The 19,089-nt window shown below is 33.3% G+C and overlaps 3 protein-coding genes and 1 pseudogene across 3 annotated transcripts; 3 read left to right on the top strand and 1 right to left on the bottom strand.

Moving 5' to 3' along the window:
- Window positions 1-466: 466 nt before the first annotated feature.
- LOC113752435 (cytochrome P450 76AD1-like) lies at window positions 467-2,278 on the top strand. The gene is made up of 2 exons (XM_027296545.1): window positions 467-1,132; window positions 1,670-2,278. Exons 1-2 carry the CDS (start codon window positions 467-469, stop codon window positions 2,276-2,278), a joined length of 1,275 nt encoding a protein of 424 aa, XP_027152346.1.
- Window positions 2,279-7,460: 5,182 nt separating this feature from the next.
- On the top strand, window positions 7,461-8,532 carry LOC113752434 (annotated as a pseudogene).
- A 2,135-nt stretch (window positions 8,533-10,667) lies between these two features.
- LOC113752432 (glutathione S-transferase U17-like) lies at window positions 10,668-12,698 on the top strand. The gene is made up of 4 exons (XM_027296544.1): window positions 10,668-10,835; window positions 10,893-10,991; window positions 12,347-12,445; window positions 12,558-12,698. Exons 1-4 carry the CDS (start codon window positions 10,668-10,670, stop codon window positions 12,696-12,698), a joined length of 507 nt encoding a protein of 168 aa, XP_027152345.1.
- Window positions 12,699-15,168: 2,470 nt separating this feature from the next.
- LOC113752431 (probable S-adenosylmethionine-dependent methyltransferase At5g38100) lies at window positions 15,169-16,671 on the bottom strand. The gene is made up of 3 exons (XM_027296543.1): window positions 16,576-16,671; window positions 15,649-16,311; window positions 15,169-15,507 (listed from the first exon to the last, which is right to left on the bottom strand). Exons 1-3 carry the CDS (start codon window positions 16,669-16,671, stop codon window positions 15,169-15,171), a joined length of 1,098 nt encoding a protein of 365 aa, XP_027152344.1.
- Window positions 16,672-19,089: the final 2,418 nt, after the last annotated feature.

The following is a 19,089-nucleotide window of genomic DNA, read 5'->3' as shown; positions in this document are numbered from 1 at the left end:
TTTCTCCGGTTATAGTTCAACCATATTTAATTGGTTTTTTATCCTCATGGAGACAGAGCATAATGTTTAAAAATCCAAATAGCAAAAAACCAGTACAGAACTTTGGCAAGGTGATGGAGTTGGTTATTGATAGCGAAATGTCAACAGTGCACAACAATTTGAAAATATAATGAATCAATTTCCAGCCATTCTCGCCATTAAATCTTTAGACAGACAGAGGACATGTAGCTAAAGCAGAAGAGAGGCAGCCCTTTCCCTTTTGCTACAAGTAGTACTGCTACTACTCATTTTGTATCGGTTCTTTGGCCGCTATCGCGGCCACAAGTCCAGTAAACTTCCTCCAGGGCCATACCAATATCCCATAGTTGGAAACACGTTCCAGCTCAGAGGAATTCTCCATTCAGCACTATCAAAACTCTCCAAAACATATGGACCTTTGATGTCAATTAAGGTACTGAACAGAACAATGGTTGTTGTATCCTCACCAAAAGTAGCCAAAGAATTATTTCAAAAATATGATCATGTCTACACCTCAAAACTAGTCCCTGATTCAGCCCGAGCATTCGATCATCACAAGTTCTCTGTTATCTGGTTACCAGCAAATAGCAAATGGCGCAATCTTCGCAAGCTGTGCAAAGAACAACTTTTCTCCTCGGAGCGACTCAATGCTAGTCAAGGGCTCCGTCAAGAAAAGGTGCAACAACTTTGTAATTATGTCCATGGCTTTTGCATTAACGGGGAAGCTGTTGATATACGTGAAGCTGCCTTCACAACAATCGTTAATGTTGTGTCCAACACTTTCTTCTCTGCTGATTTTGGTCATTACGAGTCAAATTCATCTCAAGAACTGAAAGAAATTATATCCGCTGTGTTGGGCATCATAGCCAAACCTAATCTCTCAGACTACTTTCTGGTGCTCCGAGCGATTGATCCACAGGGTATTAGGCGCCAGATCAAGTTTTACTTCAGAAAATTGCTTCAAATATTCGATGAAATTATTAGTCAACGGTTAAAAGAACGAGAAAAATCCCTTGCTTATTGTCGGAGAAATGACTTGTTGGAGGTCCTCCTTGACCTGACTCAGCTGCGCAAAACTGAATGGAGCATTGAGGACGCAAAACATTTGCTTCTCGTGAGTATCTACTCCTAAACTTTTCACTGATACACTTTGTTGAAAATTATAAAAGGGTGATAATTATTGCCAGATCTATTAGCCTTAACTCCCTCAATAGCTATGGTTTTCTATCTTATATTAGGATTTTGTAAAGAATTTAGACAGTTATTTACTGTAGCATCTATTTTTTCTCGGAATACAGGCAGTGGATATTATATCATCCATGGTATTTTATTAGTTCCTTTGAAGGTCAAAAGATTAAAAGACGTGAGATGAGGCTGTGCATTGTTGCATCAATTAACACCGTCACTCGAATGAAACAGGAAAATAGGCTCTCATGCCTATGTGAACTAGGGGCTCAATCTGTGTGTGTGTGTGTGGATATTGAGTTACCTATAATCCGGAATTGAACAGTGTTAATGTACTTTGAATTACGCAATACGCTATGAAAATTTTCAGAATTGTATGAGAGTGGACTGAGCTGCAAATCCAATTTACAAACCTTAAGATTGGAAGCTAAAATCAGGCAAGATATCTGACCATATTTTGTTTCAGGATTTATTTATTGCAGCATTTGATACAACAACTTCTACGGTGGAATGGGCAATGGCTGAGTTACTGAGGAACCCAGAAAAAATGGAAAAGGCTAAAACTGAGATAAGAGAAGTCATTGGACATCGTAAACTGATTCAAGAATCAGACATTTCTGCACTCCCATACTTGCTGGCAATTGTTAAAGAGACCTTTCGCCTTTACCCTCCTGTCAGCATAATGAGTCGCCACTACGAGGCCGACATAGAAATTGACCAGTATATTGTACCCAAAAATGCTGTAGTACTTGTTAACCTTTGGGCAATTGGTAGAGATTCGAGCGTGTGGTCGAACCCTGATTCATTTGTGCCTGAAAGATTCCTAGACAGTGAAATTGATGTCAAAGGCCATCATTTTGAGCTCCTTCCATTCAGTACAGGCAGGAGAATATGTGTTGGGATGCCGCTGGCCGAGCGGATGCTTCATCTGATATTGGCTTCACTCATTCATAACTTTGATTGGAAGCTTGAAGATGGGATGAAGCCAGAAGAAATGGACATGCGTGAAAAGCTTGGAATCACAATGCAGAAGGCAGTACACCTTAAAGCCATTCCAATTAAAGCCACAATGTGATGATTTGTTTTACTTATAGTTCTGGCATAAGTTGTCCTTATGATCAGACACTCAAAATAATATTAGCAAAGAACCAGGAATTGAAACGGGATCCAGCTTTAATGTAATTCTTACAATATTTCGTGTAAACTTATACAACTTTTGTGTAGTTGTGAAATTTGACCTCTCATATAACTAAGTAGGAAGAAAATTTTGGATTACACTAAAGTTGTATAAATTTACACAAAATATTGTAAAAATTAGGCAATTGGACTCAATCAGACGAAACTCAACTGAAGAGCCCCATTTCCATTGAAATGTTCCTTAATGAAATGATCGGACTAATATCGTTTTCTCTATCATTTTCTTACCTGCACATCAAATCAAGGTTACTTATGTGGACTTGGCCAGAGCTTGCAAGACAAACTGTTTTTTGATGCGATGACACACTTTTGGTATTACTCTGGCTCTTACTTTTGGTATTGTTACATAGGGTATGATTGGGATCATAAATTTGTTACACCCAGATATGACATATATTCAAGTCTAGCTTATTCCGATATATAATGATTCATATCCTTTTTTTTAAAAAAAAAATCCTCCCACCCCTCCCTATATCTTTCATTACCCCTAACTATTAGGCACAAATCTTAAACCTGACAGCGAGAAGGATTCTAAGTTTTAACTAGGCCTATTATTCTTGAACTCATGTCTAAAGTTGATATTAATTTTCTAAGTTTTCAACTAGGCCTATCCTTCTTGAACTCATCTCTAAGTATTAAGTTGATATTAATTTTCTAAGTTTCATTTGCTTTAACTCGCTTTTATTAAATTCATCAACACAAAATTGAGAAATGAAAATATCAAAATTACTAATTCAAAAGTGGGATGAGGAAATCCAAGAAATAGTAGGAAAATATTTGTGTTTATAGTTATTTCAGTATGGTCCAAATATTGTGGGTTTCTCCCCCCCCCCCCAAATTATCAATTGCCTTCTTTACATCCTTCTAATATCAAATTGTGGTAATTACTTAAAAAATTCAAATAGTAAACATTAAAAATGAAGCTTTACCCTGGTCAAAGAAATCAAACTCTTCAGCATAGTGATTTCCTATCCAAACATGTTCCCCATGGAAATGTCCATTAGCGCAGAGCAAAATATACCTATGTACGACTTAGGTTTTGCTTTCTTCCCGCCGTTGTTATTACACTTGATTAGCTTAAACATTCGCACCTTTAGTTCTAAACTACAGATTGCACATTCAACAATAGATTTGATTGTCAAAATAAATATTACTGCCAAGATGCATTATCATCTAAATTAATTTGTTCCACCTTCCAAAGAACTCAAAATTGAGAAATTACTTCAATAATAGATTTGACAGTTCTAATGATTGATGCAATCGTACTTGTAAGGATCAACCATTATCTATTGGTTATCTCTAATATACTAACATTATCTGCTTGTGTCGTCTAAATAAATGTGCTTCAAACTGAATAATTGGCGAAGCTGCAGCTTTCTTCAACATGTACACGGCTGACTAGCAGGTTTTATGGATTGTAAAGAGATAATACGTTAATGAAATACTTCCAAATTTCTCTTGCCAAAACAATCTTCAATGACTTGGGAAAATAATCAGTCAATTTTCAATTTCTTTAATCTGCCAATATCTAGTTTTAAGTTTCTGTAAACGTTAAACAAGCATTTTTTTTTTTTAGTAAAATGCTGGTTAATTTGCAGCTTTTTACATGCAGATTCTGGCAGCTAAGAGTTTCCCTTTTTATGTTGCTGTTCTCATTCAAATTGGTCAGTGCTGATTTAGTTTGCCCTCTTGAATTTTAAGCCTAGATGCGCTTTTGGTGCACGAAAATGAACTTACAATATCATCTTTTGAAGTTATTTTTTCAAGCCCCACTTGTTATTGTACGATTGTTTATCTTATTCTTGCCTTGATACCAAACAAATAGACACAACCATCATACTAGTTATATATGATTTTCAGCATAATTTAGTGTTCATGATAATTGTAGAATTTGGTGGTTGCATGGCCCTCGAAATCAATTAATGCCCCAAATTTGATTCTTTTCCCCACCACTACATAATATTTTGTCTATCAAAAGCAAGCAACTAAGCCCTCAATTTATTTATCAAAAAAAAAAAAAAGTCGATTAGCTTCCAACAATTTTACTTCTACATTTTCAAAAGCCCGATTTTGTATTCCTCACTTACCCATACTTCTTTAATTTTTTTTTAATTCTATCCAGCTGTGATGATAATCCCGATCACATTATTTAAGAGGATAAAATTAAGAGAAGACGATGGCATTGGTTAAATTATTTACTATTGATTGCAGAACATCTACAAAACAAACAAATCAAGTTGTCACCATTAGAGAATCAACAACTAATCTAGTTGTTATCTCTTAAAACCTAAAATAGTTTATTTCACTTTTTCTTTTATTTCTTCTTCAATTATGCAACTACTCCATCCCCCCTTATCTAACATTTTCCCCCCCAACTTATGTTATATTTGCAACAACAAAATTCAATATTCCCAATTATCTTTTAATTAATTTCTTTGGCTCGTCCATTTCTGCATTCTTTATAGCATCTTGTACGACAGCAAATGCATGATTAAAATCAAACAAAAATTAGACATCTTTGTCTTGGCGCCAAAACCCAAATGACATTACTTGGTTATCAATTGACCTTATCAAAGTAAACTGTATTTGGTAAATGGTAAGTTCTAATCATAATTCATAAGCTTTTGGGACGTTTCTTATTAAGTTATAGTTTGATGGAAGTTAAAGCTTAAAACCATCAGTTAATAAGTAACTGTCTCTAATTTCCCCTTTTCCGCAATATTCCTTTCAATTTTCATTAGTTTAAAACATGCCAATTATCAGCTTGCTTACTTTTTATGCAAACCATCCTTCTCTTCTTAGAATTTCAAAATGAGGGAAACATAACTTTCTCTAGTCTTCTCCTCTTTTCACTCCAAATTATGACCCCCAAAACTAGGCCTAAGACTTCTTTCTAGTTCACTAAGGTATTAATTACCTGAACGCTTGCAAGAATGTTTATGTTAATCGAACAAATAAGCTAAAGTTCTTTTTGGCTATTGTTTCTTCCAAGTTCTGTCATGCTAATTTTTGGAGTTATTTTATGCAATTTATTCACTGATTAATTGTTGAATCAGAAGCAAATATGCTTGAACGTGGATTGATGATGATTTTATATTGTTCATGAGTAGATTCCTAATCATTGAAGTTAAGTAAAATACACCGAAAGAAAAGAAAAGGCATAGTACTTTGCTGGATCATGCCTCCAGCGACCATTTACTTCATTAGCAATTTAAAAAGTAATAGTACTTGGTATCCACATTTTTTTGAGTTAATTTCATTTTGCACCCTTCACCTATATTCAAATTTTTACTTTGTTCCTTAAACTTTAAAATGGGACATTTTAGTCCTCAAAGCAATAAAATTTGTCTCACTTAAGTAACATCATTAAGGAAGTGAGGCAGATTTTATGTGTAAGTAGATATACTTGGGGACTAACTAGGGGCAAATTTTATACTTTCAAGACTAAAATGGACAAATTTTATACTATTGGGATTAAAGTAGGGAAAATGACTTGTTTCATCCCTTACATTTTGCAAAAATATTTTTTTCATCCCTCACTTTTGAAAAGAAGCAAATTTGTCCATGACATTTAAAAATTGAAACTATTACATCCTTGAACCGAACTTTCAATCTAAATCAAACCATTTAGTAACCCAGTAATAAATTTCAAAAATAGAATTAATAAATCACTCAGTCACATGACATTTATTAAACCAAAAAAAAGAAAAAAAATTAAAAATTATAACATAAAAATGCCGTTCTTTGTCTTGAAATAGTAGGGTTTTTTTTTGGATAAATCTTTTCATCTACCATTAGTGTATGAACTTGCGAGTCTAGATGTATACCATACATACAACATTTGGTGTTTAAATTTAAACTGAAATGATGTAGCAGGTATCTAGATCCATCAATATATACAATGACAATTAATGTAGGAAAGATTAATCATTCTTTTTATGTTATAATTTTTTATTTTTCCTTTTTGGGTTCATTAAATTTTACTTGAATATCATGGTGAATTAACCAAATAATCTATCAATTAAACCCCTGAAATTTGTAATCGGGTTGTTGGGTGGTTGGATTCAGATTGAAGGTTGACTTCAGGGATATAAAAGTTTCATTTTTAAATGTCAAGGACAAATTTGTTTCATTTTAAAAGTGAGGGACGAAAAGAATATTTTTCTAAAATGTGATGGATGAAATTGGTCATTTTCCCATTAAAGTATGATAAATTTTATAATTTACAGATTAAAGTGTCTTATTTTGAAGTTTAGTGGTCAAAATAAGAATTCAGATCTAGTTAAAGGGTACAAAGGAAAAATTAACCCTTTTTTCAATGTAAGTTTGCATCGCTGTGTTTTCTTTTTTTTTTTTTTCTTTTCTTTGTCGTAGTTCAACCATATTTAATTGTTATTTTGTCCTCATGGAGACATAGCATAATGTTTACAAATCCAAATAGCGAAAAACCTGTATAGAACTTTCTCTTTGTCTTTTATCCATTATTTTGATTCCACTTAATCAGCTTCAACCTTTGAGAAAATTGAGAAATTACTTCAATAAATAGCAAATGGCGTAATCTTCGCAAACTGTTGAAAGAACAAATTTTGTCCTCAGAACGACTCAATGCTAGCCAAGGGCACCATCAAGAAGGTGGTGCAACAACTTTGTAATTTTGTCCACGATTGTTGCCATTAACGAGGAAGCTGTGGATATAGGTGCAGCAGCCTTCACAACATCCCTGAATTTTCTGTCAAACACCTTATTCTCTGTTGATTTTGCTGATTATGAGTCAAATGCGTCTCAAGAGCTGAACGAAATTATATCCGGTGCGGTGGGTATCATAGCCAAACCAAATCTTTCTGACTTCTTTCCCATGCTCCGAGCCATTGATCCACAGGGTTTTAGGCGTAGGACCAACTTTTACTTTGGAAAATTGCTTCAAAAATTCGATGAGATTATTGGTCAAAGGTTACAACTTACAAGAAAGAGGGAAATCCCCTGCTTATTTGAGGAGAATTACTTGTTAGAAGTTCTAGTTCTACTCGATCTCAGTCAGCAGCACAAAAAATGAATGGAGCATGACGGACATAAAACATGTGCTTCTCGTGAGTATCGAATCCTAAACTTTCCTGTGATATATTTTGTCCAAAAATCAAGAAAAGTTACTAATTTCTGGTAAATCTAACGGCAATTGTTTGTCTAGATAATTATGGTTTTCTTTCTTTTACTCGATTTTATGAACAATTTAGATGGAAAATTGCTGTAGACACCAAAATTTCTTCTTCCTTTCTTTTTTATCTCGATATGCCAAGGCAGTAGTGGAAATTATACACGAGATTATATTAGTTTGTTGCATTAATGGGATGAGGTTATGTATTAGCTACATTAATTAGTAATCTTGTCAATCAAATAAATTCCCAAGATCATAGATTTCATCCATATGCAAACCTGAGACAATGTTTTGGAATCCAATCAACGGACGAGCTTTAAATCAGAATTTGCAAAAGCTTAGCGGAACTCAAAGAAAAAGAGAAATCTTGAATAGATATCTGACTCCATTCTGGTACAGGATTTCTTTATTGCAGCATTTGAGGCAACTTCATCAACAGTAGAATGGGCAATTGCAGAGTTGTTGCGGAACCCTGAAAAAAGAGAAAAAGCAAGATCTGAGATCAGAGAAGTCGTTGGACAACATAAACTAGTTCAGGAATCAGACATTTTGGCGCTCCCTTGCTTGAAGGCAATTGTTAAAGAGACCTTTCGCCTTCACCCTCCAGTCACCACAGTGAGCCGCTACTATGAGGCCGATGTAGAAATTGACCGGTACATTGTGCCAAAAAATACTCTAGTACTTGTTAACATCGGGCTATTGGTAGAGATTCGAGCTTGTGGTCGAACCCTGAATCATTTGTGCCTGAACGATTCTTGGACAGTGAAATTGATGTAAAAAGGCAGCACTTTGAGCTCCTTCCGTTTGGCACAGGCAGGAGAATTTGTCCTGGAATTCCGCTGGGCGATCGAATGGTTCATCTCATGGTGGCTTTATTCCTTCATACTTTTGATTGGAAGCTCGAAGCAAGGATGAGACCAGAAGACATGGACATGAAAGAAAAGCTTGGAATTACTATGCATAAGGCACATTCAAGTTAGAACCAAAATGTAACCATTCTTGTTACAAATTAGTTCAGGCATAAGTTGTCCATCTTATGGTCATTCTGTCAAAATAATATTAGCAAAGAATCATCAAAAGTTTTTGAAAAGTTCAAACATTGATTGTCCTGGTATGGCATTCCGTACCATTTTCATTGATGCACATATACCCAATCAAGTTTAGAACAAGTAAAATATTTATATGGAGTAGGCCACAGCTTGCGAGATCAACTGCTTTTGACGTGATGATACATTCTGGGTATTAGGTCACTCTTACTTTTGTACTTCTGTATCATTTTAATACAAGGTGTAACAGGGATTGTAATACCAAGGTGTGATGCATCCAAAGCCTCCATTAAGAGCCAATTTTCATTATTTGCAGCCTGCTTATATCTAATTTTGGATTTCAATTAAAGTTGAACAAGCAATATTATAGTGAAAAGCTGGTTAAATTTCAGTTTTTCACATTCCTATATTAAGAGTTTCTCTTTTTTTATGTTACTGTTCTTTCAAAATGGTCTCAGAATTGTAAGAGCCATGATGCCTGAAATGATACTGTGCTGATTTTCATGAAGTCGTTAGTTTTCGGCCTAGGTGCGCTTTTGACACATGAAAATGAACGTACAATATAAGTCCCAATTATACTTTTGACTCTGTACAATTTAGTATCCATGACAATTGTCGGCTTTGCTAATGGCACAGCACACCAAATCAATTTTACGTCCCAATTATAGTTCTTTTCTCCACCATTAACTTCGATCAATGTTAACTTCTGCATTTTCTTAAGCCTATATTTTGTTATTGCCCTACTTATACTCGCACTTCTTTAGATATAATTTTTTGATTCTATCTGGCTTTGGCCACGATCACATTATTTAGGAGAATGGAATAAGAGAAGACGGTGAAATTGGCTAAATTATTTATTATTGATTGCTGCGTATCTACAAAAGAAAGTAAAATAAAATTAATAAAACACGCTGTTGCCCTAAAATACATGCTTTCATGTTTTCTTTTTTTTCTTCCAATTTATGCAAGTACTCACCCCACCGTATCCTCTTTTTTTTAACCTAACTTATTATTATTGATTGCTGCGTATCTACAAAAGAAAGTAAAATAAAATTAATAAAACACGTTGTTGCCCTAAAATACATGCTTTCATGTTTTCTTTTTTTTCTTCCAATTTATGCAAGTACTCACCCCACCGTATCCTCTTTTTTTTAACCTAACTTATTATTATTGATTGCTGCGTATCTACAAAAGAAAGTAAAATAAAATTAATAAAACACGCTGTTGCCCTAAAATACATGCTTTCATGTTTTCTTTTTTTTCTTCCAATTTATGCAAGTACTCACCCCACCGTATCCTCTTTTTTTTAACCTAACTTATTATTATTGATTGCTGCGTATCTACAAAAGAAAGTAAAATAAAATTAATAAAACACGCTGTTGCCCTAAAATACATGCTTTCATGTTTTCTTTTTTTTCTTCCAATTTATGCAAGTACTCACCCCACCGTATCCTCTTTTTTTTAACCTAACTTATCTTATAACGTACGCATGTGGATTAGGGTCCTCTCCATTTTCCCTCAATAGACTCTTATATTATAATTACCACATGGATTAATTAGTTATAATATCACTTTATCAACTAAACGTTCTAACTCTAGTTAACCTACAAAATTTTTATACATATGATTAAATTTCTTACCACCGTTGTCATATTCAATTATCGTCATCATAAAAGCACATCCAAACAAAAAAAAAAGGGGGGGGGGGGGGGGGGGGCTGGAAGTGACTAGATTTGGTAATTGGTAAATGGGAATCTAATAATCTTCTGAGACGTTTCTTGTTAAGTTGTAGTTTTTGATGGAAGTTAAAACTTAAAATCATCACTTAATAAAAGAAAAAACTGTCTCTAGTTTCCTCTTTTCAGCAATATTTCTTTCAATGGATAGTCTGAAAATTTTCATTACTTGCCAATTATCAGCTTGCATAGCTTAATTGTTGACATTTCACACACACCTGCCTTCCAAGCTTCCATCTGTAAATACTACCGATCATCGGCGAGAACTTCTCATCTATCTACTCTGAGAAGTTTTAACTTTTCAGTTTGTCTTTTGAGCCCAAAGTTTAGGCCATGGTTACAAATGGTGTAAAGCTACTTGATGTTCAAGCAAGCCAATTTGTGAATCGGGTTCAGGTTGCCCTAAATCTCAAATCAATAGACTATGAATTCATCCCACAAAATTTGAGTGAGAAACGCGGGCTCCTTCTTCAATCTAATCCTGCTCACAAGAGCATCCGAGTACTCCTCCATGGCGATAAGCCCATCTGTGAGTAACTGTAAATTGTGATTGTCCAGTGCATCGATGACTTCTCGTCGGATGGTCCCTCTATCCTCCCTTCTGATCCCTATGACCGTGGCATAGCCCGCTTTAGGGCAGCTTACATTGATGAAAAGGTACTATGACGTATGCCTTTCCTACCTTATCATTTTTTTCTTTTTTCTTTTTAATACAACAATTGCAACTGGTCCTATGCCAAGAGGAGGAGAATGGGAATGAATGAGACGGGTGTACTTAAGGCACCCTCTAGGAGTGAAACCAAAAAACTGGCAAATGGTGCACTAAGCCAATTTGTTGTGTTGAATCAAATTGTTCAATACCCAATCATTGCACTATGTACTAATGGACTAAGGACACACACGGTATACTCACAACCGTTCATAAGTTGGTGGCTATAAACTAATGCAAAAAAGTTAAATATAAGGGTCAAATAAAGACACATTATCGAGATAAATAACATATATACGCCAATATGAACAGTAATCGAATGTAAAATTGTAAAAGTGGTTTGTGATAAACTAGAGTATTTTTAAAATAGGGTTTTTATCGGTTTACCCCCTTAAACTATACCCCAACTATCAGTTTAGTCCCTAACGTTAACTTTTAGTCACTTAAGTCCTTGGACTAACGGTCAAATGAGAAGGCATTTTATAATTCACGTAAAAAGACATGTTTAGATCCAACTTAATTATAAATGGACAAATATACCCCATAAATTGCCCTACTAATATGTGAGAATTGCTTCAATTTGAAAAAATTCGCATGTTCTTATAATTTGGAAAATTATGAAAAGAAAATGACCACTAGGGAAAAATTTTGTACTAACATATCACTTGAGAAAAAATAGACCTTATAATGGAATAACTATAAAATTTTCCTTCTAAGATTGTCTTTGCTTGATGACGTGCAAACAGGTTATAAAATTCCACACTTCGATATCATCATATTTGCAATGTTTTGACAAGGTATTGCGCGAAATAAAAAATTTGTAAACAATTTAAGAAAATAGAGGAGAGAAAAGCTTTCTAATTCTTGTTTTATACTTAAAGCACAAGGAGAGGGTATTTTTGTCATAAAATTTTTCACTAAACTTTAGTTAGTTAACAGGGCAATTTATGGGTATATTTGTCCATTTATAATTAAGTTGGATCTAAAGATATCTTTTTACGTGAATTATAAAATGGGATTTTTATCGGTTTACCCCCTTAAACTATACCATAACTATCAATTTAGTCCCTAACGTTAACTTTTAGTCACTTAAGTCCTTGGACTAACTGTTTGACCGTTAGTTCAAGGATTTAAGTGATTAAAAGTTAACGTTATGGACTAAACTGATAGTTGGGATATAGTTTAAAAGGGTAAACTAATAAAAATCCTTTAAAATATTGTACCCCGTTGTATAAACGGTTGCACTGGTAAGTGGCAAATATTAATTCCTGCTTGTACTGATGTGGTTTAGTTTATTATGCAGTGGCTTACGTTTTTCCGGGAGCTTCCAACCGCAACAGACGAGGAGTCACAATCAGGTTTGGTGGAGAGAATATTAAGAGGCCTAATATATTTTGAGGAAGTATTTGTCAAAGTCTAGGAAACTGTAGCTTTTCTTGATATTGCTCTGTGCTCCCACTTGGGATGGATAAAGGCTTGGGAAATACAATTGTATGTGAAATTTCTTGATGAAGCCAAGACAACAGCCCTGGTGGGGATGGGCTGAGACGTATTTATCGGACAGAGCTGTTCATGGTGTTGTGCTGGACACTGAGGAATTCTTGGACAGTCTTCAAATCATCATAGCTAGGGCAGTACCTGCTGCTCCAAAGTGAAAAAGGCCCCCATATTCATTGACCGAAAGGATGAGGGCATTGGCATCTTTAGTTGTGCGTTTTTTTTTTTCCTTTTTTTTTGGCAAAAGTTGTGAACTTAACATCATAACATTAATCTTAATAATAGTTTAACATCACGAGTTTCCTTAAAAAAAATTTTTTTAATTTAACATTAATCTTATATACACTGGTCTGTATATGCACTATCGGATTTGAATGTATGACAATTAATCTTAATTTAAATTTAAAATTCAAATTTTGTATGTATGAAAACCTCACCAGTGCATACACTATCAGTGCTTAGAAACTTATAACAATTAAGATGATGAAAATTGCATTTGAAAACCATAAAAAATCTCAACTCCCTTTTATTACTGGTGTAGTATAAAAATATAGAATAAGAAAATATAGAAAAAAACAGTAATTACTTCAAAGATATGACGATCGCCTAGTAATGAGGTTTGGACATAATGTTTATTGGAGGCTTCACTCATTCCTTCATAACCCTTAATTGGATGCTTGAAGAAACGATGAAACCGTTATATATGGACATGACTTGCTCCGTTGCATTGGAGAGAACATCTCTTCATTATGCTTAATAAAAATTAATTTAAAATTTATTTTCAAAAATCAATACTATTCATAATATATTTCATTATTTATGTTATACGTAAAATTTAGTGTCAAATTGATTAAGTTTTATTGTCTGATTAATCATTGTAAATTTTGTTACAATTTTGACCTATTTTTCACCATTCATATATTTCATGTAAATTGAATGTCAAAATATTTTCAAAACAATTATCATGTTTTATCATGTTAATATAGATATACAAAGAATAATAATGATACAGTTTCATAATTTTATTACATTACATAGATTTAAATATGAATAAATGAAGAGACCAATAATGAGAAATTTGATGGAGATAATCCCCCATGGACTTTGGGTGCCGAGGTTTGGATCGAATGATCAAAAAGCAGTGATCCTTAAAGGTCATTCCGATTGGAACCATAAGATAATAATGGCTCAGTCAGACAAAGCGTTCTTTAATGCATTGACACACTTGCATAACTCTTCCCACCATTTGGGAGAAATATTGTTTTGATCCCAAATATTTAGTCTGCATACTAAACTAGTCCCTAATGTTTTTGACTAAAATAAATAGGGTTCTCAAAGTTTCTACTTTGATGCAGATTTAAATTGCTGAAGGAAAATCATAATAAATAACCATTAAAACCGAATTGGCTGCATTTTTTGTTCATAATTTTTGAAGTTTCAAACGATACATCCCTTTAGGTTTCAAATAGTTACAGTTAGTGTTTTAAAAGTAGAAGAAAATTTGAATTGATTGAAATATACGATAAATATGTTTCCAAATCCCCATGAAATTTCCATAAAAAAAAAACACTTCAAATCAATACAAAATTTTCATTTACCCTACAAAGCATCTTCTTTTTAGATTAATTCATTACAGCTAGATAACAAAACATATATTATGTATAAAATGAATATTAGTAAAAGAAAAGGCTATTTCTAATTTTAATATATAAATTTGTAATCTATATTGCCATGCAAAATTTGGCATAACTTGTGGATGTTAGCTTTAAGTTGCCAATTTAAGTATTTATAGGAATTTTTTAAAACAAATATTTTTATTTTTTTATTGTTGTTGTCCCCTTCTATTAAAATCCCAACATTCCAATAGAAAGTTTCAGAGCATTTATTATAATGTTTGTGTACATCGATAATTGTATCAAATAATTCTATAAAATTCCTACTTCAATTCAATCTTAATTGATAACTAATTGAATGTAAAAGAGAAAAAGAAAAAATAAAAAAATCAATTTAATTTACATATAGTATATAGAATTTATGTTTTAAATGGATATTTATTGAGTATTTAATCATCAATATAAGTAAAAAGAGCTAAAACACGCACTATTAATTAATCATTCATAATGTAAAAATAATAAACATGGTTAGTCCAAAATTGAGACTAACCATACCAAAAAAAAAGGAAGAAATATATGAGAAATTAGTGACATGAATAGATGAAATAAAAAAGAAGAAAAAGAAGTTTAATTAGCTTTTCATTTTTTTTAATATTAGAATTCCTAGGATACATCTAACACAATTTCAATCTAATTTTATTTCAATTCATCCTAAAACCCTCAATACCACCATTTAAATGTTAAAATATATAACAATTCAAACACTAAATATTGGGACCAAAATTGTAAATTTAGAACTGTCAGCTGATAGCAATTTGCTGAATTTTCGTTAATTGTACAAAATTTACTTAAAATTAAAAATTCTAGGGACTACATTTATTTTGGTGATAACATAAATGATCAGTTTGACATATAAATCAAATATTGAGGATTAAAACTGCATTTCAAAGGAAAAGATATGCTTGGAGTTGGAAAACATGGAAAGAACCAAAGCTTATTGACTATATTGACCGATTCATTTGCGCCTCAAAGCAACAAACAACAAAACTCCTGCCTTACTCAAACTTAAATGAAGATCTCTGTGAGCTGCAATATTCGTATGCAACCTATCAAACAGTTCATCTATTATCTCAGCCCCAAAATGTGCTCCGATAAAATCCTGGATAACTGCTCTTAAGTGTGCAGTATGCTTGCTTGGCTCAATTGGTTCATCCACTCCTGGTTTGTGATCCAAAAACTTCAATCTCTCAATGCTAAACCATCCATTCCTTTCTATGAGCCCTGTTATCTCCTTTGGTGTTCCAAGATACAGAGGCATATTAAAGGAATCCACTTGGGCCGCCGCGATCAAACCCTACATATATAAATATCCACAGATTAGCATTAGTCAATAAATACTTTTCGTTCTTAATTATTGTATGCTATATGGAAAATTGTACAGGTCTCAATTGAACTCTAATATTTCGTCCAATGATTTTGGCCACTTATGAATTACCTCATGTGCCATATCCATGAGAATAGATCCAGCAGCATCTAAAAAGAAACTAAGTATGTGTTTGGAGGGGTGACAACCATCCTGGAGAGCTAACATGAAAGTAAACATTATTCCACCACTGATGATCTCTTTTCCTCTAGCAATCAAGATGGAGTCAAAGTCCCTGGCAAATTGTGCTGCATAAGCTTGAGCTACTTCATCAGAGGCACTGGCGTAAAAGATTCTTCCCTTATTCCATGATGGAGAGTCTTTCATCTGCACCTCTTTTGGCACCTGAGAAAGCCAGTGGAAAGAAAAAGAGGAATAGACGATGTTCATAGAGGAGCTGGGGAATAATTGGCCATGGAAAGAACCTGGAACACCTGCAACGAAGTATTTTTTTTCTGGAGGGAGACAGGTAAACAAAGTATTGAAGTCATTAGTGGTTTGATCGTTGAAGAAAACTTGAAATTCAGGAAATTGAGAAGGACTGAGGCCCTTTGATTCGCATTTCTTTTCTATTGCTCCTATTATATGTTGCATTGCAAAATAGGTGTTTGGACCAACTGAGCATCCTAAATCTGCAATTCGCACTGTGTTTGAAGAAGTAGAAAACTTCTCGATGATAAGCCTGTCTGCAATTACCTCTTCGATGATTGTGTTTGCTTTCATTGATCCTACTCTCTGCAGTCACGAAGAAAAGGTTGTCATGCGCATTAGAATCTATATGAACTTAATATGTAAAGCTCAATCTGCATAAAGGAAAAGCTTTTCTCTCAATTTGCCAATGGATGACGGTTCAATTCCAATTTACATTTTTACTGGATGTAATTGCTTTCTGGAATGAATGAATGCCCCTGATGCATAACTCTATAGGTGATAAGAATTAAGCACTTTATGAAAGAATAACAGCAATAAAGAAATAAATAAATGCTATGATTTATGCACCTGAAGAGTAGAATTTTTTGAGTAGCTAAAATTGCCATTTCCACAATTCATGGATGAGGAGGATTGGTCCAAAGAGGCAGTACTGTCATTGGCCATATCTCACCCTCTATCTACTTGCTCAAGATTGTGTTCTATGATCGTACTCGTTCTTCTTTCCATATATATAGATCTCTTGGCTGCAGATACTTGATAAAATATGTTAAAAAGAACATTTTTTAGTTGCTATATGTTTTTGGTATGCCCATCACTTTATGCTCTTCAACCAATACTTCATTTTTTTTTTTGGTAAAAATGAAAGGTGTCACTCTAACCTCTAGAGCTTTTATGCTAGTTACATTTCTTTGATCAGCCCATAATTCCTTAAAAACATTGTGCAACGGAACTTTAATATTTTTGCCAATTTGTTTATTTTCTTTTCCTCCATTTATTTTTGGATAACTATTTTATACACTGACAGTATATTACTATCATCATTAAATACATGATAACTAATTTAAATTTGAATTTAAAAAACTTTTGCATATGTGTCATGTATTTAACTGTAATGGTATATACAGTGTCAACGTTTATAGAATTAACTTTTTATTTTTTCAATGTGATTTTCTTCTGAAATTCATTTCCATTTGTATTGCAAGGTCATAATTGCGTTGATTAGGTAGCAAAGTATTTCTTTCAGTTGTTTTGCATACAATGAACGAAACAATTTACTACTATTTTCTGCAAAAAAATTTTATACATAACAAAGGCAATAAAAGAACAACAATATATGACAGATATCACTTAATTTGTACATAACATGCACTACTTTTATTGCGAAGCATGATTTACCACTATTGAACTGATGATCAATCAATTAGTAAAAACAAAATTCACTATAGATAAGAAAAGAAGCTAAAGCAAATTAAAACGAAAAAAAAACCATTATCCTTAGTATGCAAATATAGGCTAATTGCAGTGGCATGAATGAAGAAGAAAACGAAGTCAAAAAAAAAATTGCAAAGCATGAAATGTAATTTTTAAAGACAACAAATGGATTAGTGGTTGATTTTCTACGATAACAACTTGGTTAATTTATTCAATTGTTTTTGTTTCGTTAATCTTTTGCAATCAATAGCAAATTAAGTCAACGAAATGCCACCATCACTATCACAAGCAGCAATTTAATTATTACTCCTATGAACCCGAAGATGGGTTTGGAGGCATGTCCAATCGATCAAGGAACAAGTTACAATTTCTTCTATCTCTTATTTTTGTTCAACTCGTGCCGACTTGGCAAGCAAGAAAATAATATCGATGGTCATAATCACAGCTGGACTTGGACATGATTAGAGACAACAAGAAGCTGCCAATTATGACATAATGTTGATATAGTTAAACAACTGGACGATGCAAACCACCTTCTACTTTTCTTAAGTTTCTTGAACCCTGTTTTTTTGTTAGCAATTTTGAAATTTCTTCATTTTCTTTTAATGTATTCAATAATCAGTAATAGCCAATGAAACTTTGAAAAATTTCTGGAACTCTTAAAGTGTCTAATCATGGTTGCTCCAAACGAATTCTCCCAAACTGTAACTGGACTCCCGATCATCATTCGTTCAAACGAACTGGTTTATCAAAGATGATTTCAGGAACCTCCTTATTGAAACAATCTGCCATCAATGTTTCTTAAACTTTAGTGCCAAAGTGTATAATCTCTTTTTCCAGGGTAGTAAAGTATTACTGAATCACCTCCCCATCTTTTCCTTTGCTTTCATATTTAAGAGCTTATGATTTCATTAAAAATCTGGTTACATTGGTGACAATGATTTTTTTTTTTTCTGGAATTTATATGTCTTCAAGATGGTGTTAGCTATTCTTTTGTACTTTTTCTCCACAATATGCTATGTATATTCGAACTAGGTTTATTTTTCGTGAACTTATTTCCAAGTTTAAATTGCTATTTATTTTCTAAGCTTCATAGACATTTACTTGTTAATAAATTCATTAAATAAAATTAAAAAATTAAAAAATGTCAAAATTACTAACTAAAAACAGAGTTTTGGGAACTCATGCAGAGTAGATGATGCTTTGCATCGTTCAGTTGTTGTACACCTTTTAAACTTGGGCAAATTCCACTTTACCCCCCTGTGGTTTAACCTTTTTCTACATAACCTCCCTATGGTTTCAAAAGCTATATATAATCCCCTCATAGTTTGGATTAAAGTGTCAATGTGACGGAAATGATCATTCGTAACGGAGTCATCTAAAATGTCAAAAATACCCTTATGTAAAGTTGAAAATTATTTATTAACCAAGGGGGGTTATGCGTATATTTTGAAAATCATAAGGGGGTTATATGGTAAAGTATTAAACCATATGGGGGTTATATAGTAAAATATAAAAATCATACGGGATTAGTGTGTCATGTATTTATAAGGGTAATTATGACATTTCTAAAAGTCCCGTTACCAATGACTATTTCCGTTACTTTGACATTTTAATCCAAACCATGAGAAGGTTATGTATAGCTTTTGA

This window comes from Coffea eugenioides, chromosome 11, assembly GCF_003713205.1.
Source record: "Coffea eugenioides isolate CCC68of chromosome 11, Ceug_1.0, whole genome shotgun sequence".
NCBI classification, from domain to species: Eukaryota; Viridiplantae; Streptophyta; class Magnoliopsida; order Gentianales; family Rubiaceae; genus Coffea; species Coffea eugenioides.
This window is presented reverse-complemented; position numbering and strand designations above follow the sequence as displayed.